The 27,638-nt window shown below is 43.7% G+C and overlaps 1 protein-coding gene across 5 annotated transcripts in view; it reads right to left on the bottom strand.

The window, feature by feature from the left end:
- The window catches only part of MICAL2 (microtubule associated monooxygenase, calponin and LIM domain containing 2), a 127,433-nt gene that overhangs the window by 5,300 nt on the left and 94,495 nt on the right, over positions 1-27,638 (bottom strand). For all 5 annotated transcript variants that reach the window (XM_064657294.1, XM_064657292.1, XM_064657293.1 and 2 more), the window contains 7 exons: positions 25,563-25,735; positions 24,211-24,285; positions 20,351-20,448; positions 16,317-17,667; positions 8,799-8,893; positions 6,731-6,823; positions 5,241-5,334 (listed from right to left, as the gene is read on the bottom strand). In XM_064657294.1, the coding sequence (XP_064513364.1) occupies positions 5,241-5,334; positions 6,731-6,823; positions 8,799-8,893; positions 16,317-17,667; positions 20,351-20,448; positions 24,211-24,285; positions 25,563-25,735 (1,979 nt within the window). The remainder of the gene's footprint in view (positions 1-5,240; positions 5,335-6,730; positions 6,824-8,798; positions 8,894-16,316; positions 17,668-20,350; positions 20,449-24,210; positions 24,286-25,562; positions 25,736-27,638) is intronic.

Genomic DNA, 27,638 nt, shown 5'->3' on the forward strand with positions numbered 1-27,638 from the left:
TGTAAGCCAATGTGAGCTCAAATGGAGATGGTTTTGCTGTATGCAACTTACATCAATAATGACTGGGCACAACAGTTTTGTCTACCTTTGTTTGAATGTTGTGGCTTATTACAGATAAAGAGGTACCAGATTTTAAAACACTTTTAGTTTAAAGATTTTCCTTTCAAATAATCGCATAGACTTTCTTTTTAGTGGGCACTTTGTCTTTCTCTTAGTTTTGCCTTTGATAAGATAGTTTCTCTGTTGAAACTGGGCTTCAGAGCTGAACTATATGTCTAAGTGGATATTCCATATCCCATTAACACAATCAGACTTCAGGATGCACATGCTGGCAAGTATCAACTTAGTCCCTGCTTCCAGTGGACATCAGGAAATTTCCTTTAATTTGTCAACTGGCCTCTAAATCTGTATCTGCTTTGAATGAGAAATCTATGATTATTGGGTGGTTTTATAACACTTTGGGCCAGGGCATCACTGGTAGACAGTATAGAGACACAAAACATGAGATGGTCTTTCTCCCAAAGAGTTCAGAGCTTGACTCCGCATTGCAAAGGAGGATGGAGGATGGATCTCTCTCACCAGGTGAGGGCCTTTACTACTCCTAAAATACCATCTGTACAAAACTCTTTGGCAATGAAAAACCCCTGGGAGTTTTCAAATGGCAAATCAAAGCACATATGTATTTCTTTTTCTCATTGCCCTTTTTAACATCCTCATCACTTCACATTTTCCATTCATTTTCTCCACAAAGCAAAACCACCCCATCACCCTTAGATGCAGAATTACAGCAACAGTGATGGCACTGTCAACACACCTCCCACGTCTGCTTTGCACATCCACTGCCTGGTGCCACAAAATAGCGATCACTCGTAGGAAGAAAATACCTTACACTAGTCCAGGCTGAGGCAACAATTTAGGTGACACACTGGCACCTTCAGAGGCATAAAACCAAGAGCCAGCCTGTGCTCCTGCCCCAGCATGTGGTATTTACAGACCTCACTACGCATGTTAGAGGCAGGGACAAAGCAAAAGGAGGTGCCACCAGCAGGCAGGGGAACACAGGTCTCTGCTCCTCAGTCCTTACATCACACTGCTAGATAACCAAGCATAAAATCCCCATAATCCAGCTTGTCTGTTTTCTGGTGGTGGGAAACTTATGTGATTTCTCCTTTAAGAGGACTGCACCTTTAATTCAGATGACTGAGAGCACTGAAATTTAAACCCAAAGGTGTCAGATTCAAGCTCCAGAGACACCAATTACAAGAGCACCATTAAACTAGGTTACCAAGGGGAGAGACACCAGAGCCCTGGACAGTTCAGCAGTGTTTCTGATGCCTTTCTGTCATAGTTTTGAAATGTGCTTCATTCTTGGCCCCAGGAATTACCCTCTTGTCTCTACAGCTTCAGCTGTCCCTCACTTTATACCAAAGCCAGAGAACAGCAGTTTGAAGCCCAGCTCCTTTGGGCAGTAATGATCTGCACCCAGTGCAGCCCTTTAGCAATCTTCCTGAGCATGAGGGAGACTGTTGGGTGTTTGAGATCACCAGGCCATTTGTGTGCTTTCACCAGCCACCATTATCCCAGGAAATGCAGGTCACTTCCTGCCAGTGTCAGAGGAATTACATGGGCCCCCATGCCAAGGATGAGTCGTGGTGGCTTGGGTGCAGTTCTGCAGTTTTCCATCAGGACTTGACCCCAATTGGAAATCACCATGGAACAGGAGGATAAAACAGCAGGAGAGGGCAGAGCAAACTTGCTTCAATTTCTGCCTGATTCCATTAAAACTTGGAAGTAATAGATGTTTTCCTGGGGGATTTTCCAGGTCAGCAAGTGGTGATAAGTGTCTTCCCAGTGGCTGCTGGAACGGCCCTTGCTGGAACATGCCAGTTTCTCACAAATCCAGTGCAAGATGCAGCATTAGCTAAAAGAGCCTTAGGTCTTTGTATGCCACCATAAGAAGTTATCATCAAAATTTGGTCTATCTTACTGTCAGTAAAGACACTGCAATTACAGGTGTGCATAAGTCCTGCACAGAGGGAGAGGGTTACTATATCCTTTTTGGTTTTTTATTTAGGCAAAAATATTCCTTCTTTTAACTTTTCCACCTTACACTTTAAAATCTCTGTATCTCTAATAAAAGACTGTGTATTGTGGGTTGATTGAGGTAAGTAAAGATAATGCACTTTGGAAAAAAAACCACTCATTTTAGCAAAATCCTCACTGAAAGCTGAAATAAAAATAGCCCTATTTTTTTCCACCTCCTCCATCCCACAGAATGCCCCCTAAGTGTTCCCAATGGCATTCTTCCCTTGAGCTTTTCAACTGTTTGTTACTAACAATGTTAATAGGTTTTTAAGTGTGATGGAGTGCTTGATGCTTTCTAAGGGCAGAACAAGCCCATGAAGTATTCTGTGTAATGCAATACAACAGATCTTAAAGGTTAGAGGGAAAACAATTTCTGAGTGTATTTTTCAAGCCACATTGTCTTTTCCTTACAGCATTGCTAAAGTAAACCTTTCCTCCTGGTTTACCCAAGTCTCCTCTAACTGAGATCCATTTGAAAGTCAAACATTCTTCTAATGACATCATAAGTATTTCTATTTCCATCCCTTTTGAGGGAATGACAGGCTGCAGAGGAGTGTTTCCTGAACACTGTTCTCAAAACCTGAACCTTCTGTTCTCCAGATTGATGTCCTTCCACATAGTCATGACACAGTAAAGGGGGCTTGGCCAGTTTGCACCCTTTTAGGAACAGTTAAACCTCATATTCCCTATTCCTACAGGTTTTCCCTAGATTTCTTTTGACTCCATTGAAAATTCCAAGAAACCTTGGATATTTTCCTTATGAAATCAAAAACTAGCTACAACATGTGCAAATATTTGTTCACCTTCTAAAACATGGCGAGAGATTTCTTAACATTCTCTCAATGTAGATTTTCTTCTTTACCATCATTTTCATGATTTATTTAGTCAACTGATCCATTATGCTAATTTCAGTGGAAAACATGTTTCGAGCTTTTTATTTCTGTGTTTTCTTGTAGGCAGAAGATCTCCATAAGCCTCCACAAATGTCAGTGGAAAACAAAGAAACGGTACATCAGTGATTTATTATTTGGTATTTCGAACCAGAATAAAGGGAATAACGAGCATGAAAAATTATTTGTAGGACTGATATTATTTTTTCTTTTTTTTTTAATGCATGAATTGTTGTCACCACAATCAGAAGATCATCAAAACCTCATTTTGCTCATCAGTCTTCATGGCAGTTGTTTCGCACCCACGCATGTTCTCTTCTAATTCAGTTGAGGAGCTAATGAATAACTCCCCCTAACAAAGGGGCCATTCATCCCAGGCTTACAGAATTATTAGAGGAGAGTTGCGTAAATGTCACTGAAGACTAGTGTTTGCAGGCCTGCCTCTAAATTTGGTTATTCACAACCTTTGCAGCTCAATATTATTGCTGAACTGTGATCGTTTTCTAATTGCCTTAATAATACCTATTAAATCACTTCAATTGCATAAGCGCAGACCTGCTTAAATACAACTTAACCTAATAAACACTGGTCATTCATTAAACAATAATGCTCATTATTTTTAAGAAGGTTGAACAGAATATTAAACTCACCAATTCCTGCATCATTACACATATGCTATTACAAGTAGCAAAGCACTCACATTTTGTTTGGGAAACTTATGGTTTCGTGCTTTTGCACCAGGAGAGTTATTCAGAAACAGTAACATCCTACGTCTCAGTATCTGCCCTATTTGTAACTGGCCACCTACACACAAACAATCACCAGGGAGGAAAAAAAAAAATAGTACTTTCACCTTAATGAGGGCAATCCAATTACTAAGGATGGTAAGAGAATGAGAAGCATCGATCTCTTGGCAGACAGCCTTCTTTAGGAAATGCGATTGTCAAAACAGCAAAAACAAGAGGTGGTCTTAGGCCATTTATCCTGGTATTCAGTGTCTACCCCAAGAGCTAGAACCTTCTTGTCCTTCTGTATTTTTGAGGTTTCCAGAAAACAACCACCTTTATACAACTCAGCAGACCTTCTCACAGGCAGTAGGGGGGGTTTGATAAAAGGTTATGCTTTCATTTAAGAAAAAAGATGCTAACCTTTTAAATAACATTTGAAATAGGCTGACACTATCAATTCTAGAAAATTACTAAATAAATATAAAAGGCTAGGTAAATGCTCTCTTGCTGAACTGGTTAGTTCAGTGTTAGACTAGGGGCAACAGCTGCTATGAAATAAGGCATTAAAAAGGCCAGCATGTAGGAATTGGGCTGGGTTGCCTGGCTAAGACAACAACAAGATTAGGTGCCAAAACATATCTAGGTTTTCTGTGTTGTGCAACTGCCTGTCATGAAAGCACAAGGTTCAGTTTTCTGACACAGAGGTAAATAAAGACACGTTTGCACTCAGGTTGTCAGCTCACCAGAGTCCCTTCAGCACAGAACCACAGCCCCCTCTGAAGTTCCTTACAGGCATGTGTAGTCCCATCCTCATTTTGAGCCTGGCAGGAGCCCCCAGATGTCCCTTCCCTCTCCAGAAGGTCTCCCCAGCTTCACCCCGTGTGTGCTGGGGAGCAGTGGCAAGGCTGGGCCAGTGGCAGGATGCTGCAGCCCTGGGTGCTGGGACTGTCAGCTCATCAGAGGGAAAAATCTTGCTTCTGGTTGAGGTCAGGATGACGTCCCTGTAATCTTCTGCCCATTGAGGGAAAAGCTGCACTGTTAAGGTCTCTGTGCCTGCATGCTGCTGTTGCTATAGCATGGCCACTGGCTCTAATCATATTAACGGCATTTCACACTCCAGGAGAAGTCATTAAGGACTCTGTTACTAGGCACAGGCTGCTGCTGGCTTGGTAACTGAGATACAGCTCCTGGAAACCTCACTGGTTCCCTATAAAAGATGAAATTAAGCTCAGGATGGGACTCAAAAAAAAAAAAAAAAGAGGCATGTTGGGGAGTGGGGCAAAATATAGCTTCAGGTTCAACAGCAAGGTAAATAATTCCAAATCTGTGATACCCAACAAAAAATTCATAGCATTCAATGTAAAGATGTGTGAGCTAACAGAGCTCAAAGAAAAAGGTTAAACAATTATTTTTGTCCTTCCAGTTATTGTTTCTTTTCAGATTTCACACCAAATTATTTCATGATAATCATAAATCCCTCTGCTTTGAAACAGGTTAAAAAAAACACTGCCAAACAAAAAACAACTGCTCTGTGTACCTGCTTCTCCTCTTAGTTCTCTCTCCAGTTCGACACCAGAAATCTCCAGAGCTCTTTGTCTTTCCTCCAACTCTTCTAGTTGGCGTTGGACTGCCTGCAAAATTGTAATGATATAAAAGCTACAGACATAACTTCAGAATTCAGTAGACAAAAGATGGTCTCAGTGGTTAGAGAAACAGCTTGAAAAGGTCTCAGAGGAGTCCTGGCTCTTGCCAACTCATTGAGTGTACCAGGCGCCTAAGCAATTTAATAATTCCGCTAGGTATCTATGGCATTTTTATGTGGGTAAGTATGATAGGTACCAGAAGAACATCAGTTTTTCTGAGCTTTAGCTCTCCCATTGTAAATCAGAGATCATCTGGGTCTCACAGGGTGTAAAAAGTCAATACCTTACATATCCAGAGACACACATTCTGTGATGTTACATGAATAAAGCTCATATAAATATTGAAGGTTTACAGCTAGAAAGCTCTGCTATCTATTTTGCTGTCCATGGGTTTTTGTTGTTTGTTTTGCTTTCATACTTCACAAGCTTTCGACCTAGAAAGAAAAGGGTCTAACAGCTAAGAAGTGATAATTCAGTGGCACTTCAGGAAGGACTTCCACATTCATTGTCCATCCCTTTTTAAGTAAGATTTTTCAGAGGTGTCGTGGGGCTAATAGGCATGAAACACCTTAAAAGGTTGAAATGTCAAAGATGTATGTTCAGCAGTTCCCATTTCAGGCTGTGTTAGGGCATTCCAAGCCAAACCCTCAACAACAGCCTAACAAACACGTGAGATGACTCAAAAAGTTTGAACTTGATTGTTTCCCCAAACCAGTAAAGTCAGAGAAGGTATGTATGCATCTAATTTTACCTTGAGATAATTTACAATTCTCAGATAAAAACTACAACATAGTTGCTTCCACTTTGTACTAAAACACATCTGAGACCAAACTGTGCAGAAGTGCGTTCACAAATCTTAAACTGTAACTGGAAATAAAACACTTCAGTAGAGTCTAGAGCTTTCCCAGCATTTTCTGAAGAGAAAATGTACAAAATGAAGTGACTTTCCATCATTAAAAAAGAAATTGGTTCACTTCCATTGTTATGGCAGAGGGAGAACAAAAGCCATTGCCACATTTTTGTATCCTCCTGCTGTACATAGAGGTAGTAGCTCACTTTCTTACATTCTATGGGGTTGATGTTATTTCCCCTTCTCTTTCTCTTTTCAGTTCATTCTCCTCTTATAGCCAGTCACTATTCCCTATTGTTCTTCACACGCAATTACAGAATTAGGATGATCTCCTGGGGCACACGTGGATTTGTCACACAGAGAGAGATGCAGGGCCCTGCCACATACACCTTCCTGCTCCTGTTGGTTGGGGGAACTTGAGCACAAAAGGCAGTGAGCAGGAGTGAGGGGAGGTGCAGAGCCCACTTTGGGTACCCCCATCCTCACTAGTCACTCTTGGGAGACAAAGGGGGCATCTGCAAGCTACATTTTCACCTGTGCTTTGTGAAGCCTCTTCAGCTCCTCTTGTTTAATCAACTGCTTTGTCTCCTTCTCCAGCTTCCTTCTCCTCCTGAGAGCTCTTTTTGCCTACAAAAGAGAGAGAGAGAAAAGAAAAGGTAATCAAAGCATAAGTACACTAATTACAGGTTTCCTCAACCTTCCCCAGAATTACAGAGCTGCTGAGGTTGGGACAAACCTCTGGAGATCATCTAACCTGACCCCCAGCTCAAAGTGAGGTGAGCTACTGCAGGGTGCTTGGGGCAACCTAACCAAAATGAAACAAGCATTTGCTTACATTGACTTCAAATCATTACAAGCTCTTAATGCAACCCTAAGTGAGTGTGAACTGTGTCTATCTTTAAAAATGTTTGAATCACAAAGCTGACTCTATACAACATCCCACCATATGTGGCCAGGCACTGGGTGAGGGAAGCACCAGCTTAAGGAAACTCAAACCCATTTCTGCTGCTAAGTAGAAAAATTCACTTTGGATCTCTTGTAACACAGTAAGAGGGACACAGCTGAAACAGCCAGTCATCACAGGACACCACCTGAAGCCCCATGAAACCTTCCCCAGTGCCATTTCTCTACTGCATTACAGAGGTTTTTGCCTTTCCCCAGGCACCTGTTGCTGCTGCCAGGAGACCTGGGCAGCAAATGCTGCAGGGCTGGTTAGGGAATTGCCTGCCATTGCTCTGTCTTGCCTTTGACCCAAGCTAACCTGAAGTGCTTCAAGGCTGTGGTGTTCCTATTTTGGAGGAGACAGAATATATCAGCACTGTAGACAAGATAATTAAATAATTAACCAGTCAGGAAGCCACTAAAACTTTTCCCACTGAGTTTTGCCAGGTACCAGTGGTGGCACTGACAAAATAGCAGCCAGAACTGGTAGGAGGCAGCTGAAAGAAACATGCTGAGTGGGGCATGTGCATCAAAACTGAATCGCTGCTAGTGTCCGTGTGCGACAGCTGCTTGTTCACTCCATTTCTGGCAGCTGCCTGGAGAGCTGCCTTCTCCCTGCCTGGACTGTCGGGGGTTGCTTCGATCCAGGTGGCTCCCATGTCTCTCTTCTTTTCTCTGTTTTGTTTAAACCTTATTTAATTCACCATAACGTTATCCTGCTATAGATTGTCCTTCCCGTAACAGGAAAAACAAGATTTCTGACATCTCAGCGCATCCTGACACTGAGCCACTGGTGACAAGCGCTGTCACACATTGCTGTGCTTCTTCCTCATGGCATTTCGGTTCCTCCAGAGCTGCACAACTAGATTTCCATTCAAAGTCTCACTTCAGCTTGGCTGACTTTTCCATGTACTGTACTTTGTTTTCCTTCCTCTTCGCAACCCCCCCCCCCCCGCCCCGCCAAAAGACAACAAATCGAAAGGCCACCTCATATTACTAGTTCCACTCACAGATATCCTTCACAGTAAAGAGGTAAACACATTTCCCACGAGCTATTCAGTCAACAAAAGCTCTGTTCCCTCACACCAGAGCTGGGTACTCAGAGTTCACTGTGCTTTAACCCCACGGCTCTTGCTCGCCATGGGAGGGCTCAGGACCCAGGTGGGCAGTCGGCCCTTTTGGTGTAAAGGGTCTGGGTGTGGCTTCGTGGCTCACACACTTGTGCTGATTAGGATAAACAGAGTGTTTTCCAGGCAACCTGCCTGTAGCACTTCTCAAACGAAGCTGTATTTCCCCAAAGGAAATCTGCATCTGTTTGGTTTAATTTTTTCAACAGTTTGCTTGTTGGGCTACATATTAAGGCCACTTAAGAATGCAGCTTCAAAGTGGTTTCAGTGAAACATGCCTGCTTGTCAAATTAAGACCTCCTCTGTCAACACTGGTATAACCTGGGGGAATTAAAGACCCAAAGAGGAAAAAGAAATGTTGGTGTTCATCTGTCTTAAAGACTTTTAATGTATTTTCCCTCCATGACACGTAACCTCCAACATCCCAATCCCCACTTTGAGAAATTGCTGTGTGGTTTAGATCAAAATCACATGATGAATCTTAAATACAGTCCAACTAAGGAAATACCCTTTTGTTCCCAAGCAAAGATTACCTTGTGTGTTAATGAAGGCTTGAATTCAAATTCATCATCAGAGGACGAAGTCGAATACTCACTAGCTTGTTTTCTGACAGGTAGGCGTTCACATCCTAAAATGCAGGAACAAAATAGTCAGTGAAGCAAAAAATACTGTTCTTTAACTTGAACAGACACTTTGCACCTGCCCTGAATTCTAATCAGCATCACCTAGAGCAATTTGGAAATTCAGCTGACAGCATTAATTAAATTTTTGATCCCTGTCAAAAGTTGCCTGCGTGTATATATATATATATATATATATATATATATATATATATATTTTTAGGTACTACATACAAATAAATTAATTCTTTGAGCACCCTGCATGTAGCTCGCTGTTCTGAATGCACTCAACATTCATTAAAATGTATATCTGAAGTTAGCCATATTACCCAAATGATTGTATAAGGCTCACTATACAGTGTAATTGAATGCACAAAGTCTGAGCCAGCTCTTAAACAAATTACCCTTATGTGGCTTGTAGCATCTGGCACCCATTTTTACTACATGACATCTGCTCAGTGTAAAATAGTTGGCGTCAGAATGTCTGGTCATATAAAAAAATCACAAATGTAATCAGAAGCAAATGGACTAAGAGAACAAGGCTTTATCACACAGCCTCATGCAACATAAATATTTCATTAATTATGTCTAAACAAACGTCACTTATTTTTCTGCTTTAGGAATATTATCACATCATTGGACTGTTGATTAAAATGCCATAAGAAGTCAGGAAAATCCATACATCACAACAATATGTACACTCCACAAGGAAAACTCAAAGCCTGCCCTTAGAAAAAGCATGCTTTCAGAATTATAAATTAAATTACATTTAATTGCAGCAATTTTATCATGCCTGTTTTTCCAGCATCTTGTTTCAACTGGGTGCAAATATTTGAATTTCTTCTTAATTTGTCTAATGCATAGCTTCATTCTCTTTATTTCAGAAAATAAAACCGCTTTTGGAACATCTGTCTCTATGCTTCAACCTGCTACAGTGTTAATGATTAACAGCTGGGCATCTTGGAAATGTACGTTATTTAAAGCTAACAGTGTTAGTTTTTCTTTTTATCTGCTAGGTAACAGTTGGCCTTCTAGGTGCAAGTTGTATTCAGATTAAAATTATTTCCCATTCTCCCAGTGTAAATGTTTCTTCTTTGCCTTGTTCTGGAGCAGAGTCCTGAAGTCAGACTTTTGTCTCTAGCCTTAATTTAAAATCAGGATCCTTGAAACTTATTCACCCCAGACAGTAAAGAATAAATACAAATCCAAGTAATTTGAGGCAGAAATTCTGATTTTTCTCAGCAATCTCAGTTTTAGAAGCACCCAGTCCTTGTGCTCAGTGAAGCTGCAAGCTCATGCTTGGCTCAGTGGAGCAGACTTGGGTCTCACCATCCTTTTTGTGATTCAGGTCCTTGGGCAGCAGATACCTGCAAGTGAAGGCAGGGAGCTGCAACAGCCCTCCAGGTAGGTCTCCAGCCTCCCAGGTGACTCTACTCCAGAAATGCCCAAGTTGCCAAGTTGCCACCCCACATCTTGGAGGAGGGACACAGCTCCCGCTTGCTGACTTGCCAGGGACTCTCTGACAGCTCACAATTGCTGGGGTGAGGCCAGTGCCACACAGTGCCCCACGCTCTGTGGACAGGAGTGCATTCCCAGCTGCACTCCATCTCTGTCCCCAGCAGGGACAGTCAGACATACAGCCCTTCCCGGGTGTGGGAGGCATCTGTCCTTTTAGTGACTAAACTCTCCCTTCTTGCTTATCCCTGAGCAACAAAAAGATTGAAGTAACTACCCTGTGGTCATACCACTGGAGAAATCAAATTCCACAGTATGCAAAGGGCAAACCTTACAGCCCAGGAGGGCTGGAAACACAAGCAATTACACGCTCCCTTTCTTCTCTCAGCTGTGCTGGGAATAAGCAACTGCTTCCCCCTGTCCTCCCCTCTGAGTGATATCAATAATTTAAAAAGCGTTACAAGGTCTGGAGGAAAAGCAGCCTGCTCTAACAAAAGGGCACCTGCTTCCTCCTTGGGGGTGTGACTCAGGAACTCTCTATCTTTCTGGGACAGAGAGAGGGTCAGTGACCTCCCCAAGGACTTCCAAGGCCTATCTCATAAGCACAAGGAATCTGATGCTTGTGCATGGAATAGATTCATAACCTCCTCCACAGTCCTCCCAATGCCTCTCTGCTGTGGAGAGGCAGGTATTTGCACCTTGCTCTGCAGAGAAAAGCCATTTAGATTACTCCAAACAGCTCAGCCTCTCAAGGGACCCAGTACCCAAAACCATGGGAGGCAACAGTCACCCAACTGTGATCAGCACCCTTCATGGTCTCCACCTGGGAATGCTGCAGAATGAAGGGACACATGACCTACTCGGTGATGAGGCACCTGATGGTTCTACCTGTGCTCATTGTCCCATTATTGCAAACACATTTCACAGCACTGATATTCTTGCTAATATAACAGGGATAACTGAAGCATGAGGTGTCTGGAAACACAGAGCAAAAAGAGTGACAGAACTGGGATAAGAGGTCAGGTTTTTGGCTCCCACTTTTCACGGATACAGAAACAATGGGAGACAGTGCATTTCTTTCAACATTAAAAGGGCAGCCACTCAGTGCTCTGCTCAGCTAATTTTCTTTGGCTATTTCTTCATGAGAGAGACCAGAACTATGCTCTAAAGTGTACCCCAGATGCAAATTTCAACTTCAAGACAACTATAGCAACCATAGCAAGAAATTACCTCACAGAATGAACTTGCTTCATGCAGAGCTAGAAAAAAATACCACACGTTTTTTTGAAAAAAAACCAAACCAAATCAACTAAACAAAAAAAAAAAACCACCAAACCAAAACCCAAAAACCCCCTCAAACAGAAAGGGGTGGGATAGGCAGAATTTAGCCACCAGCTGTGAGGATTTGGACAAGGAGTTCACACATAAAAATATTCAACTTAGGGACTTTCACACTTACTGGATCATTAAAATCTGAAACTTTGAAGTGCCACAAAAATAATTTGTCTACTTCAAATATACCAAGCCTTAAAGCTCAATAGGCTACAGAACAGATCTCTAAAACGTATGGGTTTTTTCCAAATATCAACTCAAGTCTTCTAGACTTGGGTTTTATCTTTACAGCCATCTCATCCCTTCAGGTTGGGTGTTATTTTTTACATATTTCTTACTTCTTAAGTACTCTAGCATCACCCTAACTTCCAAATTAACATATAGAGCTTTTCCTCCCCATCTAACAAGACTTTGGATCACTAGGAGTGGTCGGTCACAGTATTAGTTTGTTCCTTTGCCCTTCAACTATAAAGGGCAAAGGAAAAATATTTCTGAAATGTATATTAGTCTATTCTTAGTCTCCACCTCAGTAGCTACCAGGAGTTTGGTCAAGAGACTTTTCCAGCATACCTGATTTACAGATGTCAAATAACAGAAAATAGTATTAATTATTATTGTCATTAATTGTTAGTGAGCCTGACAGAGTCACAGAATACACTTCAACGTATACTGGTGGAGGAAACCTCCAATTCTTGCCATGGTATCCTCATATGTGTGTGTCATAAGAGAGAGGAAAAGTTATACCCATAAAATTAAAATTCCTTCCTATGGCCAGTTTGTTACAGCTCGACAATCCAAGGGTGAGTGTCAAAGACACTTTGGCCTAAGCCTGCTGCCATTGAAGGCCATCACTGAATGCCTCACTGTGCCCTGGGGGATCAACTGGATCAAAGTGCAGTGCTTTGAGAACCTCTCCCTTAAGATACACACCCAAGGTACTCATATTCCCAGGAAACTTGAAGGCCTCTGAACAATGAGTGAGATGTCACATGAAGAGGTTAAGGAGGCACTACCTTCTGTTACATGTGGGAGCACCGCTGATTGTCCTGGAGATTTATAGGGAAAACCATCACTGCCGCCAGTCTGCCTGTCCCAGCTCAACCTCCCTTTCCTGGGGTGTGTTTGTGTCATGGTAATGACTGCAGCCTAAATACACAGAACTGTCTTGGAGCAGGAACTGTTTTTATAACATAATGTTATACTAATCTGTTGGCTTCCTCTGTGAATGTCCAAGATTGCATATTTTTAGAAGTCATGGGAGTTAATCATGACCACTGTAAGTACTTCAGCATTTTACAACAGAGAGGCAAAGTTAAACATATCTCTTGGGGCACTGATGTTCAAAACCAGATGGAAATTGGCACGAGGAAGGAGATGAAAAGAATGGTCAGTAGGAACCAAGAGAGGGCTTGGTTATTTCACTTCACATCTCTACTTCTCTACAGATTTCTCATGTGGTTTTAGACATGAAATTTCATCTTCTACTGTCTCAGTTCCCATGCTGAAATACAAAATCACTGTGAAAGCAGTGTCCTTGCTGACCAGAGCACTGCAAACACACAGACTTTCTGTGGTACAAAGATGCAGTAATGGGAACCTGAATTATTTGCAAGCAATCCCTTTTCAATCTAAAATCCCTTTTTCAATCACAAAATCAGCAAAGTGAATTCATGCTAAATTTTCTCATCAGATGAATTGGTTGTCCTGCTTAATGATATGTGCCATGTAAACAACACACACACACACATTGAGTTATAACAACTCTCATCTCATGTAAGGGGCAATTCTAGGAATGTTTTCACATGATCCCTTCTTTGTCAGGGACAGAAATACTCCTCCCATGTCTCCATCTCTATCAAGAAGCAAACCCGGAGTCACACACATCTGCTGACAAACAACCACCCTCAGGGACTGGTCTCCAGAAGGCCTGTCTGTACATCAAAAGCAATCCCTGGATCCACCACTTCGTCTCCCTACAAACACTGCTGACTGCTACGCTCACACAACCTGGCTTAAATCTCTTTTTACTGTTGTTCTCCTGTTGTACTAATGACTTTTCGTACCAGTAATTAATATGGCACTTTGGCATTTTTTTGAATTTCAAAAGGGGAACTAGGCTTAGGAGAGAACAGTTAATCATCTGATTGAACACTTTTATTGATCAATTTTTTAGGAGGTGTTCACTGCAGTTTGAAACACAAAGGCGGAATCAAAAGACAAAAGCCTCAAAGATATCAAAAATCTGGAATTGCACTTAGGAACTCCAGTGAGGTTATTTGCACAGTTGTCTATTCTACAGCAAACTTTGGATGTATTTTTTTTTAAGCCAGTCTCTCACTGAAAAGTGTGCACGAACCCCCATTGCTTCAGTAAGCTCTGTCTAGGTCTCACACAAGCAGTCTGTCCACCTGGATCTTTGCATGGCCCAAAATTTCCAAGGAGCTAGAAGGACTGGTTCTTATGAAACAGAGGGATAGTGTTAGGCAGAAAGCCTTCAAAGCAGGTCTGGACATGAGAAACTGGTATGATCCACAAGGAAGGTGCAACTGCAGGTGTAAGTTTGAATGACAGGCAATCTGCTGCTAAGATCTCATGATTCTTGATGCTGAGCTTCAGCTGGGGGCTGAACACTTGGCAGGAGAGGACAGAAGGACAGAACATAGTTTTAGTTTGGACAGACACCTGGGTCATCAGCATAGGAAAGACATCTGGATGTGTGTTTGCAGCTGAAGTAAGACGAGGTGTAAGGAAAGATGAGCCACATAGCACAGGAGTAGAGGTGTAGGGTGAGACTAGAAGGTCCTTCCAATCTGTTTCCAGCACTGTATGTCTAAAGGAACACCACAGGCATGTGATTCCTCCCCTCAACACTCGCCCAGCCTCCAAAGATTTTTCAGTTCAGGAGTGTTCAATATTGGAATATTGGTTCCTAAGTATTTGGTTACTCCTCAGAGGATTTCTCTGCAGTGAGCTTGCCCAGTCTCATCTCAAGCCCAAGGACTTTTATCATCCAGCTCATTCTTTGGCTCCACAAGCCACTGAGGGAGAAAACACCAGTGTAATGTAATACCAGCCATACTTGCACAGAAACAGTTTGGCCTCAAACAGGATAGAAAAGTCCCACTATAAAGAGCCAAGAGAAGTATGAGAAAGAGTCTCATTAAATTGCTCTCTGCAAGGTGCTGGGAATACTTTCTTTTCATTAAAGAAGTTTTCTGTGATTTGTGGTAAATTTCAAGAGAGAAAAATAATGACATGAAATGTAGGCTAAAGCTCGTCATCAGACTGAAGTTTGGCAAGTCTGGCCCTCAGACAAGTGCCAATATGAGACAGAAATGTCATTTTAGAGAGCCAAGCAGGACTTGGCTCTTCACCAGTTTGATTTACTCAAATATGAATTTTGAAAAAATTCAGGGAGCTGCAATGTTGAAATGTTGAAAACGACAGATTACAGGGCAATGGCTAGATCAGAGCTTAACTTTTTTTTTTTTTTTATCTAAACAGATTTTTCAATGGTTATAGTCAATAACTGTAACAATTTAAGAATCCTCATTTGGCTTGCATAGCAGAGGAATGCAACACATATCAAACCAGCGTGTTTTCCCAAAATATTTAAAACATAAAGTAAAGCATTATTCATACCTAACAAGAACTTTTCCCATTTTAGCAGGACCACAGCATACCAATTATTGTAACACATTTTAAGAGCAAGTCAGCTTGGCTCAGTTAATGGGTGATGACCAGGTATAAACTCCAAAAAAGCTTCCAATTAAGGGCCACAGCTTTACAAGTGTGAATAGCAACTCTCTGTGGCTTCAGTGCAGTCCTCAGCAACTTCTGGCTCAATGGGGATGCCTGGTTTTGTGAGCTGTTAGATAAAGGATGCTCCACAGTCCAACCCAAGAATTCAGGAATGAGAGCAGAGTTATTCTATCAATTTTAATGAGCTGCAGATCAAGTCTCTTACATGCTGTCTCTCTTCCTCACAGTTATGCAGCAGTTCTGAAGCAGGAGGGATGCAAAAGGGTCTGGCAGCTCAGTGGGTACATTTCAGTGACTTCACATTTTACACACAGATTTTAATGCTGCAGTTTGGGGTTATATTTGGGGTTGCAATTTAATAAAGTAAGAAACAAACAGGTATGCCAATAAAACTCAATAGGTTATTCAGTTAAATAACTGAGCCTTTCTGCAGTGGGCTCGTGGAAAGATGGATCACAGAGAAAGACAGGTGGGTGCAGCTCTCATGCCTCGTATTTCATCCCTGAAACTGTGCTGCAGCTAATTCTTTTTGAGCCTATGCTCACATTACTCAGACTGCTCTTTGTCTGACATCAACATTTTTTGGACTTGCCTACAATTTTAATACTAACCTTGTTCTTGCAAGCAAACATGAAAATTGATGCCTTTTAATCACTGCCCAGATAGACTTTCAAATAGGTCACCGTGGGTCAATAAGGTGCTTATTACACTATATTTATTAAGTCTTCTTATGCAGAAAGTAACTACAAATTAAACATAACATACAACAGATATGTGTTTGCATGATCACGCACAGGTCTTTTAAAGGTTAAGTGCTATTACACAATAATAATAACAACAATAATAACAGCAGCAACAAAATAATTCCACTCAGGTCCTCACCTGTGGAAGGGTAGCACAACCTGTCGTCTGGAGAACGGTCCTTCGGGAAAAGCAGAGATGACATCAAGGAATTCCCTTCTCTTTCATGAGCTTTACTTCTCAGTCTACTGAAGAGCAATCCAAGGCTACCTTTTTGTGCAGAGTCATCCAGATTGTCCTTGGAGGTGTTCTTGGGCTTTGGAGATGAAAGAAGAGTGGATTTTTCCTTACGGATACACACGTCATCCATGGGAGTCCCTGGAGGAGTGTCTTTAAAGGTAAACTTTTCTAGGAGTCCCGGGACATCCTCCATCCTAGTGCAAGATGATTTCTGAGGTATACTGGTTGTGTTGGGAAGCCTGATGTGAGGACTGGAGGATGTGAGGGATACCTGTTCACTGTAATCCCTTAGAGATATCTCTTTGGAGCTGACAGAAAAATTAGATGGATTTGAGAAAGGGCTTCCATCTCCTAAATATTCTCCTGCCCACTCCCCTACTTTAGGATCCTGTATCTGAGTGTTATTGTTGTTAGTGTTCCTTTGGCTTAGGGAATAACCAGGAGCAGTGGGGAAGCTGAAGAAAGCTTGTTCTGAAGAGGCTTTGGTTTTGCTCTCTGAGTCCTGCTTCAGTCCTCCTGGAGCTGAGGTTAGAGGCTCCAAAATGGACCTTTTGATAGCATTGGCAATGATCCGCAGTGGTGATTTTGGCTGGCTGGCTGTGTGCTGCCTGGAAACTGCATCCAGACTCCTCAGAGCCTCTTTTGTGTCAACTGGCAAAGCTGGCAGAGCATCATCTGCAATTTCAAGAGGCACAGGACAACCAGATCGTTTGAACACGTTTTTTCTGCAGTCATCATCCTTCTTCTCTGTAGTCCACAGGGCTCCATTGTTTTGATACCCTGCCCTGGTTCCACCTAAGTCTGTTCTCTTTGAGTCAAACAAGGGTTGCTGTCGAGTACAAAGCCCCAGCCTCTTTTTTGCCTCCTTTAATTCTTGCTCAGGCTTTTCTTCTGGGTGCTTGGTATTTTTGCCATCTTTTCCTTTCAAATCCAGAGATGACAGCTCTTTTGTCTTCTTACTAAAATCTTCTGGTTCAGAGATATGTTTCCATGTTTTTTCCTTCCAGTCCTGGGCTGAGTATGTCCCAGAGTCACTATCTGTATCTTCAGGCTCGTAAAAATCAACAACCAGTTTCCCATTTCCAGGAGAGGTCCTTGGAGAACCCGTGGTGCTGCTCTGAAAAGAACAATGAGGGACATAGCAATATGTGTCTTCAGGCATCTCTCTGGCTTTTTCTTTTCTTTGAAATACTGGGCTGTAGGGTTTCAAATGTCCTCTTGTAGTTTCTGGTGGTCTATTGTAAGAAGTCGACTGTGATGTGCATGAAAAAAAAGATTATTTTAGTGATAGAAAAATACTGCCTTGTATATCTTTTATTTCATATAATATTTTAATCCATTTTAATCCTAACATAATAATAATAAACATAATATTTAATTTATACACACGAACATATGTAGATGACAATAAATTAAGAAAAGCTTTTCTTCCTAAAGGGCTAATATTTCTCTAGGAGTGGAGATCTAATATTACTGGAGATTTTAATAGTCTAAAAATAATGTCATTCATGCTAAGAATCTGTCATATCTTAATGAATTGCCTTTAATATTTTCCTTAGAAAGAAACAATCCTATCTCCAGGAAAATAGACAGGAGCAGATCTGCTCTATTCTCCTATGTGTGTTCCAGTTGCATCACCTTTGTGTTTTGAGAAAGCACAAGAGACCATCATCCATCCTCTTCAAATGCTTTTATAATACTGCATGCTTACATAGCAGAGGCAGAAATTAAAGAAGTGACCCAAAAAAGACTATAAAATGCAAGATGGTAGTTTTAAACAATTCAGTTAGTTCTCTCTCATGACATTTTCCCTTTGGTAAAGGTTTAAATTCATTACTTCAGCCACCAAAATCTTCTGCTGAAGATTGTAACAAGGATAAATATCCACATTATCTAGCAAGCAGACCAAAACTTGAGTTCTTTCTTCCTTTTAAAAGGGAGGCATTTTATCATCAGTGCTACATGATAATGGATGGCGTGAAGATTCAATTCCTGTTTCCATTTACGTGCCAGATACCCAAATTCACATGGGTGAAGCCATTAATCTGTCTGGCTTTTCATTTCCCATAAGCACCAGAACTAAAGCAGTAATGATTCCTCTCCATTTCACAGTTGTATTTGAAGACTAAAGTTATTACTGGCCAGGATCTCAGATAGAAAAACGTAAGAAACACCAACAAGCAAATGAACACCCTCTTAATCCTTACTCTTTAAGAAAAAGGCCACTAAGCACTGCTTGTAGAACAGGACCTGCATGGAGTCACCTCTCCTTGTGCACAGAGTGGCCAGGCAGCATTGTGCAGCTCTGCTCCCCTGGGACATTCCCTTCCTGGCCCCATTGTCCTGCACCGGATTTCAACTACCACCATGGATGTGGAAGAGTTGATTTTTTTTCTAACACAGGCCCTGAGGTCAAGCAATATCAATCATGTTTAACCCAAGGGTGAGGACAACTGGCTAGGGCACAGAGGATGTGGGCTGGCCCCCGCTCCACCTGGCTCCGAGTCCAGGGATGTGCTGCCCTTTGCTCAGGATGGTCGGTCATGACTCCTGCTGCAGTGCTGCACTTAGGGCAGGTCCACCCTTCCTCAGCCTTAAGAAAAAAAATAAATTAAAACCCCCTAAAACACAATGGAAATCCTAGGTCCTGAAGGAAGCAGAAGATACTCCTGAGCAGTGGGAGGTGTGGAGCCCAGGGCCTGCTGCAAGTTTAGAAATCTTCTGCCCACTGGAGGCAAGGGCAAAACATTAGACATGGGACACCTATGTCTAAAGGCTCTAACAGCAGAAGTCCCTCATCTCCTATGCCAGGTTTTCCATGGCTGGCACCATGCAAGCCCTCACCTCGGCTCCCACATTTGCTCTCCAAGGTCACAGCTGGGACTTGGCTTTTGCCCAGTGATCAAGGGGCATTTCAGCCACTCAGATGTGATACCCTCCCACCCCGTCCATTGCTGCTGGCACATGGCCCTGCCCAACGTGCCACACGTTTCCATCCAGCCCCATGAGCACGTGGAGAGATCAACAGCCAGCTTGAGAGGAGCATGGGACAGAGCTTTCAGGGATTTCCTCTCCTTTGGGTAGAAGCACAAAGGAAATCCCAGTGGCAGCTAAGCCCTACATTGTGAGGGAAGGGCAGGGTGGCAGTGCCTACCTACTGTGTTCAGTTTTGGGCAACTCACTATAAGAAAGATATTTTGGTGCTGGAGCATGTCCAGAGAAGAGCAACAGAGCTGGTGAAGGTTCTGGAGTGTAGGGCTAAGGAACAGCTGAAGGAGCTGGGGGTGTATAGCCCGGAGTAAAGAAGATCTGGTGGAGACTTCAATGTTCTCCACAACTACCCAAAAGGAGGTTGTAGTGAGGTGAGGAGTGGCCTCTACTCCCATGTAAGAAGTGACAGGACGAGAGGAAACAGTCTCAAGTTGTGCCAGGAGAGGTTTAGATTGTATATTTGGAAAAATTTCTTCACTGAAACGGTCGCGAAGCACTGGAACAGGCTGCCCAGGGAAGCGGGGTAGTCATCATCTTTGGAGGTATTTAAAAGACATGTAGATGTGGCACGTGGGGACACGGTTTAGTGTTGGACCTGGTAGGGATGGGTTAATGGTTGGACTCAATGATCTTAGAGGTCTTTTCCAACCTAAACCACTCTATGATTTCATGACTGATGCCACAGATCAGTGCCTAAGTCTTCATGTAGTAGAGGTCTGAGTCCCACAGCAAACGTGACTTAGACGCTTGATTTGGGAACGATCACATCAAACCAGAGCAAGTTCTCCTCCCTACGTACAGCACAAGCATAACTCCAACTTCAGTGGTTACTGTGAGGACCAAAACTACTTGAAAGAGCAGAGGATGCCCAGACAGCCTGCCAAGAGCAGACATGCCCCAACAGTAGTTACACTCACTCTGCTCTGCACAATTCTCCTTCATACCTGTGTTTGGGAATGACCCTCTCCAGGACCGCTCTGACAGCTGCCTGAGCTGTCCTTCCAGTGTAGCCCAGGTTTCTTGCTGGACAGCAGAGGAAAGCCTGTCAAAGACACAAATTTCACTGTCACATTGCTATTGATTTTGTCTTAAATAAAGCTCACAATTAAAGAACGAGACTAGAAAATGAAACAGTCACCTGGATACAGCTGTACCCGAAGAAGTGACCTACAATATTGAAGTTTATGGCCTCACTCTGTGTGTGCATGCTGTGCCAAACACGTGTTGATATTTCCAGCGGTGGACTTGAACTGCTTTCACTTTTTGGCTGGATGTAGTGAAGCAGCTTTTGAGTTCCAGGAAACTTTCTGGAAAACCAGCCCCCTTTAGAGGGCTTTCAGGCCTCAGAAGCAGAGGTAGTCAAAACAACCTGTGACTCCTGAACTTTGGGTAGTTCTGAGAAATGAAGAAAATGGGTGACCTCTGAGAGGGCTGTTCATCGGAATGGGAAAAAGAAAAATGGGAAATGCATCCATCTGCAGGCAATAAGTACAGAAATAATCCCAGTCTCCCAAGCCAGGAAAACAGGCAGCATGTAGGGGGCTCTCCTAGGATCAGGCAAGGTAACTAATTACTAAAGGCCTTGAACCAAAACTAGTACAAACATACGTAGAACTGCTGAAAGGGAAAGTAGGGAGGCAACTTGCACCTGAAGGGAGTCAGGAGAACTTTCCAATATTTGTGCCTGTGGGAATTTTGCACAATAAATAATCTTTGGACAAATGGAAGTACCCCTGAGCCAAGATATTACCATTTCAAGCTATAAGATGACAAGCATATTATAGCTGAATTATTAACTGCCAAACTCACCTATTAGTTCTGAAATCCATGCAGGTTCCCAAAGCAAACTTTGGTTCTTCTACATAGGGATTAACAACTGAATAAGGACACAAATGAGACTCCAGGGAGAGAGGACAGTTCCTGCATGTGAACTTCAGCAAAGGCAAGCCAGGGAGAGAGGTCAAGTCTCCTTTCTTCTCAGTGTCTCACCTATTTGTACCCAATCTTGATGCAACTGGTTATGTTCAATCAAGATTGGAGGGAAACAATGTGCTGGAGTTCGTCAAGGAACTGCTGCAGGGACAGCAGCCAGGGGCTGACCTTTATAAAGTCAATTGAGCCACGGGAAAACATGAGAATCCAGAATTAGGATTAAAAAAAAATACCACCACCTGCATAAGTGAGCCAGGGGGGTTTAGCCTGATCCGCCTAAGCCCTGAGCCTCCTGACATGAGCAAATATCATGGTTCAGCACACTGAGGGGGAACACAACCGCTGCAGCAGCGACAGCCACAGCTCCCACAAGGACATAAACCCCCCAGCCCAGGGGTCTGCAGGGTAAGGGCACACACCCACAGGGAGAATTGCTTCCCACTCCAGCTCCCGTGGGCATGCATTAGCTCACAAGGACAGGACCTGCACACACGAGATCGTTGCTCCACACGCAGCCACAGCTTGCCGCCTGTCACGGGGATAATGGTTTTATTCCCACCAACACGCTGAACCTACATTTTCAGATTCACTTTCAAAACGAGATTTAAAAAAAAAAAAAGTTCCCTGGGGCACTATCATGATCTGCTTGGCCCAAAATCCCAAGATAAATTAAGAGCACAGTGTTCCCTGTGGCCAGGCGATGGGGATTAAAGGTTTTGAAAGGTAATATCCTGCTCTGAGCCTTTCAGCCAATATAGCTGTGACACTGATTTCCTTTTCTTGGCCGTGTACCCTGCGCTGTTTATGAAACATATGTGTTTCGGGAAATATGTCTGAAAAGGAGACAGATTTTTTTTCCCTGTGACTGATGATCATATAAAATTCCTGTAATCAAATTGGATTAAATATAGAAACTATGACTTAGTGTTCCTCCAGAGACTAGAAAATGCCTTTATTCTGTTCCCACTGTACGCTGACTGTGCTTTACACCTCATTTTAGCAGCGTACTTGAGGTTCAGACAGACTCATGCAGCACAACCCTCTCAAAGGCTTCTAGCTCCCTCTAGAGCCCTTGAGGCATGCAGAAGATTTTTAACAAAATGATGGGAAAATTAATTGGCAAACCATTAAGTAATGTACTTGCTGAGAACAAGCTGAAAATTAGTTAAGAGGGATGCTCCCCTTCACCCCCAATATTCTCTTCTTTCCTCTCTGTCTTTCTTACCCCCACCTCAAATCTGGAATAAGCATAATTTTTGATTGAGCTTTCAACAACTGAGATCAATTAAGGTAAGATTTAAAATCCAGTCCTTTGGTGGAGCCAAACTCTGGTGTATATGCCAATCTCCAAATGCTCAGAGGCGGAGCCAAGGCTGACACAGATGCCATGGGACTTGGAGAACAACCTGCTCCACCTTCCCATCCTAGGCATGGGACAGCCTTCCCCTGGGTGGTACACCCCGTGCAGCCTCTCAGAGCACGGCAAGGCCTCATGCTTTGAAAGTGCAGCGAATTCCAGGGAACACAGCCCCATCTTACCTGTCTGCTTGTCCATCTGCCACAACTGCTTCTCTGGGGATAGACCAGAGGGAGGGGAGGGGTTGCTGAAGCTGAGCTTGGTGGGAGCCTTCCCTCAGGACCATGAAGCTTTCTTGGGCACTCAAAGCAAGCAAGTCAAAATGCCTCTGCTTGAGCACTGGTACTATAATGGGCACAGGGGTCCTACTTGTTTCAGAAGCAGAAATATAATTTCTCTGAAGGTAATTGGGACTCCAAGTGGCAGCAGAAATCCCCCTTGTTGCAGAGGGAAGCTTAGGGCAGGGTAAAGAGCAGCTGTCACCACCATTCCCCAAAACCCACTGTTTCCTGAACCAGAAACTGTGGCACCCGGTCACATGCACAAAGCCCCTCTTTCTGCTGCTGTACATTCACATTTCACACTTAGGATTGTCAACACTCCAGTCTATAACTGCATTTCTAACAGAGCTTTGACAGGGTTTGAGATGCTGGTAAGCTCACCCAACCCCAATACTGGTGAGGTCAATCCTGGCAGGTACCTGCCAGTCCTCAGTGGGATCCTGGGATGAAAGTGTGTCCACTTGCCAAGGGACTGTGCTGAAGGGGGATGGGTAACACAGTTCCAAGCAGCAAGGATGTGACTAAGGGTGGCTGGCTTGTCTGGGGACTCTAGCCCAAGAGAAAGGGTACCTAGATGCAGCCTCAGCTGTGAGGGGTGACTACACTGTTTCAGAAGTGAGTAGAGAACAAAGCCAGTCTGTCAAAGTCACTACATTCCTGTGTGATTCCCATGGGCAAAGACAGGTCAGCTCAAACCAAGGGAAACTGCTGGAGGACAAGAACCAATAACACCTGTTTTCACCAGCTCACCTCTTGGGACAGCTGTTGGCTGAACAACCAGAAATATTACCTGTTTTGGTTTTTTTTTTCCCCAACAGAAAAGAGGTGACAGAGCACCTGTGGAAGGATGCAAATAGGCACCATTTCTAATACGTGACATGATGTTAGACCCAGTGTCGCACCTGATCAAAAGCAATTGGTGTGGGCAGGGCTAGAGACAAAATATGCGGCTCTGGGATAGGAGTGCATGCTCTCATCGGGAGAATTAAAGAGGACACCACTCACTGATGGATGTAATTACATAGAGGACAGTCACACAGAAGGGGAATTCGATCTTTCAAGGATGAGAAAACAGAAAAGAAATATTTGATGTGTTTTAGATCTCTGTTTTCTCATCTAGAGACTCAAAATACAAAACTTGTAAAGGAAAGAAGGGGAAGCAGATAATTAAGAGACAGAAATATCAAAACCAGCATGAATAAAAAAATACAATCACTTCTTGGGCTTTACTCACTTGTCTGGAGTTTTCTTCTCCAATTCTGACACTTATTTAAGGCTGTGGAGTGAAAGCTGTTGGCTCTCTGGAGTGCTGAACAGAAACAGAAAGGACACAGGTTCAGCTAATGCAGCAAAAGTCGAAGACCGAAAAATGGAGATGTTAAAAAATAAAAGTAGAGGAAAAAAAACCCCAAACCTCTGGCACCGGGGGTCAGTTTTCCAAGCAGCCTCCAGCGGCCCCGGGAGAGGGCGCGGCCGGGAGAGGGCAGCGCGCACACGCCGCGGGATGCCGGGAGCAGCTCCCGGTGGGACAGCTCAGGAACCTGCTCACTTATCCCCATATCGACACCGGCTCTTTTCTCCGAGTAGCCGACACGAGAAGGACGGACAGACAGACAGACGGGCGAGGGGGCAGACTGAACGCGGGGCGGGGGGGTGGAAATGCGCTGGGTGCATCCAGCTGGGTGAGGATGCAGAGCCAAAACAGGCTGCTCAGGAAGATCTGGATAACCCGGCTGGCATGGCGGGGAGGAAAGTGATGGTGGTAGGAAGATGACTTTAGCAGCCAGGGGTGGTGGACAGCAAGAAACTGGGGAAGAAAAAGGATAAAACCCTTCAGTGGTATGGGTCACATGCTGCTGGGAACTCTTTGGGGTCTGCAGCTGTCCTTTTGCCCTAAACAAGGGCCTCATTATCCAAGAGTCAATTCAAATTGCTGTATGAAACCCCCTCTTTTCTGTTTGTATTAAAAATGCATATATGGATGTGGGGATGGGTGGGGGGAGATGGGAAGAAATGAATGCTGATGGCCTTATATTTTCTGCAAAACAATTTCTTTGGCTGTTTTTAGCACATCTTTTAGTTCTGACTGGGTTCAGAAATGAGTTTCCATTTGGAGGCAGATTGTTCCTAAACCTTTCCATACCTCCCTGCTGGCTAATATCATTTCCTCCTTATGTTTTCACTGGATAAAAAAAGATTTTAAGCAGATACTGGTAGAAACACAAACTGCATGAAGCAGAGCTCTCTAGTGCTTCCCAACATCACCCTTGCCCAGGCAATGCTGCCTAGACATTTCATTGACTACTAAGAACATCCAAACTTTTTACCTGTGGGAAAACATTCATCCCACCCCTGAGAACTGAATATGAGGCACAGCTACTCCAGGTTACCCTGCCTCCCAGAAATGGTGTTTCAGTTGCAGCACCAGAAAGGCAGAAACACCCCAAACAAAGACACCACTAACAGGTACAACCTGTTAGTGGGAACTAACACTAGAGGGAGCATCCTCTGCTTTGAAACCTCTCCCCCAACCCTGCTTGAAGCCCTCAGAATACATCAGGAGCATCAGGTCAGGATGCCGCTTACCATCAGCAACTTTGGATGTTTTGGAGCTTTCCTCTGGCACCACAGGGCTCCTGATGAGCGATGCCCACCTCTGGATGGGGCTCGAGCAGGCAGGGGGCCCCAGCAGCGTGGTCTGTCCTTCACTCACTTCAGAGTTCGATGAGTCACCATTGAAATCAGACTCCAGCTCAGAGCTACCGGGAAAAAGGGCAAGATAGAAAGGAAGTGGGACATTTCAGGAGGTATATGGCACAGAGTTATTCCCCTGCAGTGCAATAAGCACTGGCATCAGCACTGACAGCAGTGTGGGTGCCTCAGAGAAATAGGTGTTTGGCAGCCAGACCCGTTGCCCTCATTTTCCCTCTTTCATCATCCTCGTTACAGGACTGTAATTTGCTGTAGGTGCTACACAGCTGAGCTATCCCTATTCCCATCAGACTTTGCATTTGCACCCACAACCAGCATCTGGTGTCAAAGTGCCACTGAGAGAGACTTGGGGTGAAACATCCCACTGCTTGCTCAGCAGGGACTGTACAACTTGCCTGCAAGACTGTACAACAAGATGAAGTAAGGGAAACAGCAATGCCACAATTGGCCTGGAAACAAGGCATGACGGTCAAAACTCTACACTTCTCACATTTTTTGCACAGATTTTTGGAAGTAAGAGGTATCCATAAGGAATTCAAGAGGAGGAAGGAGCCAGGAGGAGAGGTGTGAGGACAGCTGTGGGCCCAGCAAACAAGGCTTAGTCAAGAAGTTGGAGAAAGTTGTAAGCATTAGTCTAGAGAGAGAGAGGACTGAGTGAAGCCGCATGAGCAGCCTTCAAACATGCAAAAGGTGTCTACAGGAAATAAAAAAATAAACTCTCCTCATTCCTAGAAGCCACTGGGACAGCCCATGTAACAACAAGCTCAGGGAGGCACCCGAGCCCATCATGGCATCCCTTGCTTTAAATGTAATTAAAAATATGCCACACAAACACATGTGAATGGTACACACATCATGACCTTGCCTCATGGCAGAATGACAGCTTGAGGTGATTATTAGCCCCTTTTCCAATAATCATGCCATGTCTTTCATCTCTGCAGTCCAGACTGCAGGGAACAGATACTGTCAGCCCTTCTGATGTGACCACATTCTCACCACCAGCATGATCCCACTCAGCCTATTTTTAATGCAAACAATACTACTAACCTAATTCATAGATTTACTGTAATGATTAATAGTTCTGCCTTAAAAAAAAAGAGGAGCTCACACCATGAGCAATCCTGTTGGCGTGGCAAGGAGAATGCTGCTTTGTGTTTATACAGCATTGCTTGCGGAGTCTGGAGGAAGAGGAGGTAAAGGACAGGCTGCAGACCATGCAAAGCCAGGCTAAAAGCCATACATCCAGGTAGCACTCACCATCCCTGCACTCTGAGCAAACCAACAGTACTGGGAGGCCAGGGTGGGCAAGACAGCAGGGATGGGAACATTGCTCCAGGTGTGCAGTTCTCGGCAGGCTGAATCAGAGTGGCCTGATATTTCACCACTAAAACATACTTTTTAAGGTGACTTTCAAGCAGCATCAAACATATATATATATACATATAAAAAACTAAATATATGAAGGCTTTGATAGCCAAGTCCCTGTGTGGATGGGGAGATACCACACTGAGATCAGGCAGAGTGCCATACCAAAGAAAAAGCCCTGCCATCAACATTGATTGATATCTTTCTGTTTTAAAGAGCAAAAGGGTTATTTTCCTTGGCCAGTAAGGAGGTAAATGCTCCAGCATGAAGCTTCTCCTCTGATCTCTGCTTGGTAGGTAGTTATTATTCACAGCACCTAAAGCCCTGAACTGCAAAGCTGCGTCACCGAGCTGGTCGTTTTCCCAGTCCCACTGAGCTCCCCGCGGACGCAGCCCAGCAGTGCCATTTGTCACTTGCTATCTCTCTTGTCCCCCGTTTTTAGGCAGGGGCTGGTTTGCCGGAGCAGCACGAGGGGCAGGAGGAGCAGGATCCTGACCTCGCAGCCCTGGCACTCGCCGCGCTGGTGACAGATGCGGCGTCGCTCCTCGTGCCGTGTCCCGCTGGCAGAGAACCAGGGGCCTTGTC

The sequence above is a fragment of the Pseudopipra pipra genome, chromosome 6, assembly GCF_036250125.1.
Source record: "Pseudopipra pipra isolate bDixPip1 chromosome 6, bDixPip1.hap1, whole genome shotgun sequence".
NCBI classification, from domain to species: Eukaryota; Metazoa; Chordata; class Aves; order Passeriformes; family Pipridae; genus Pseudopipra; species Pseudopipra pipra.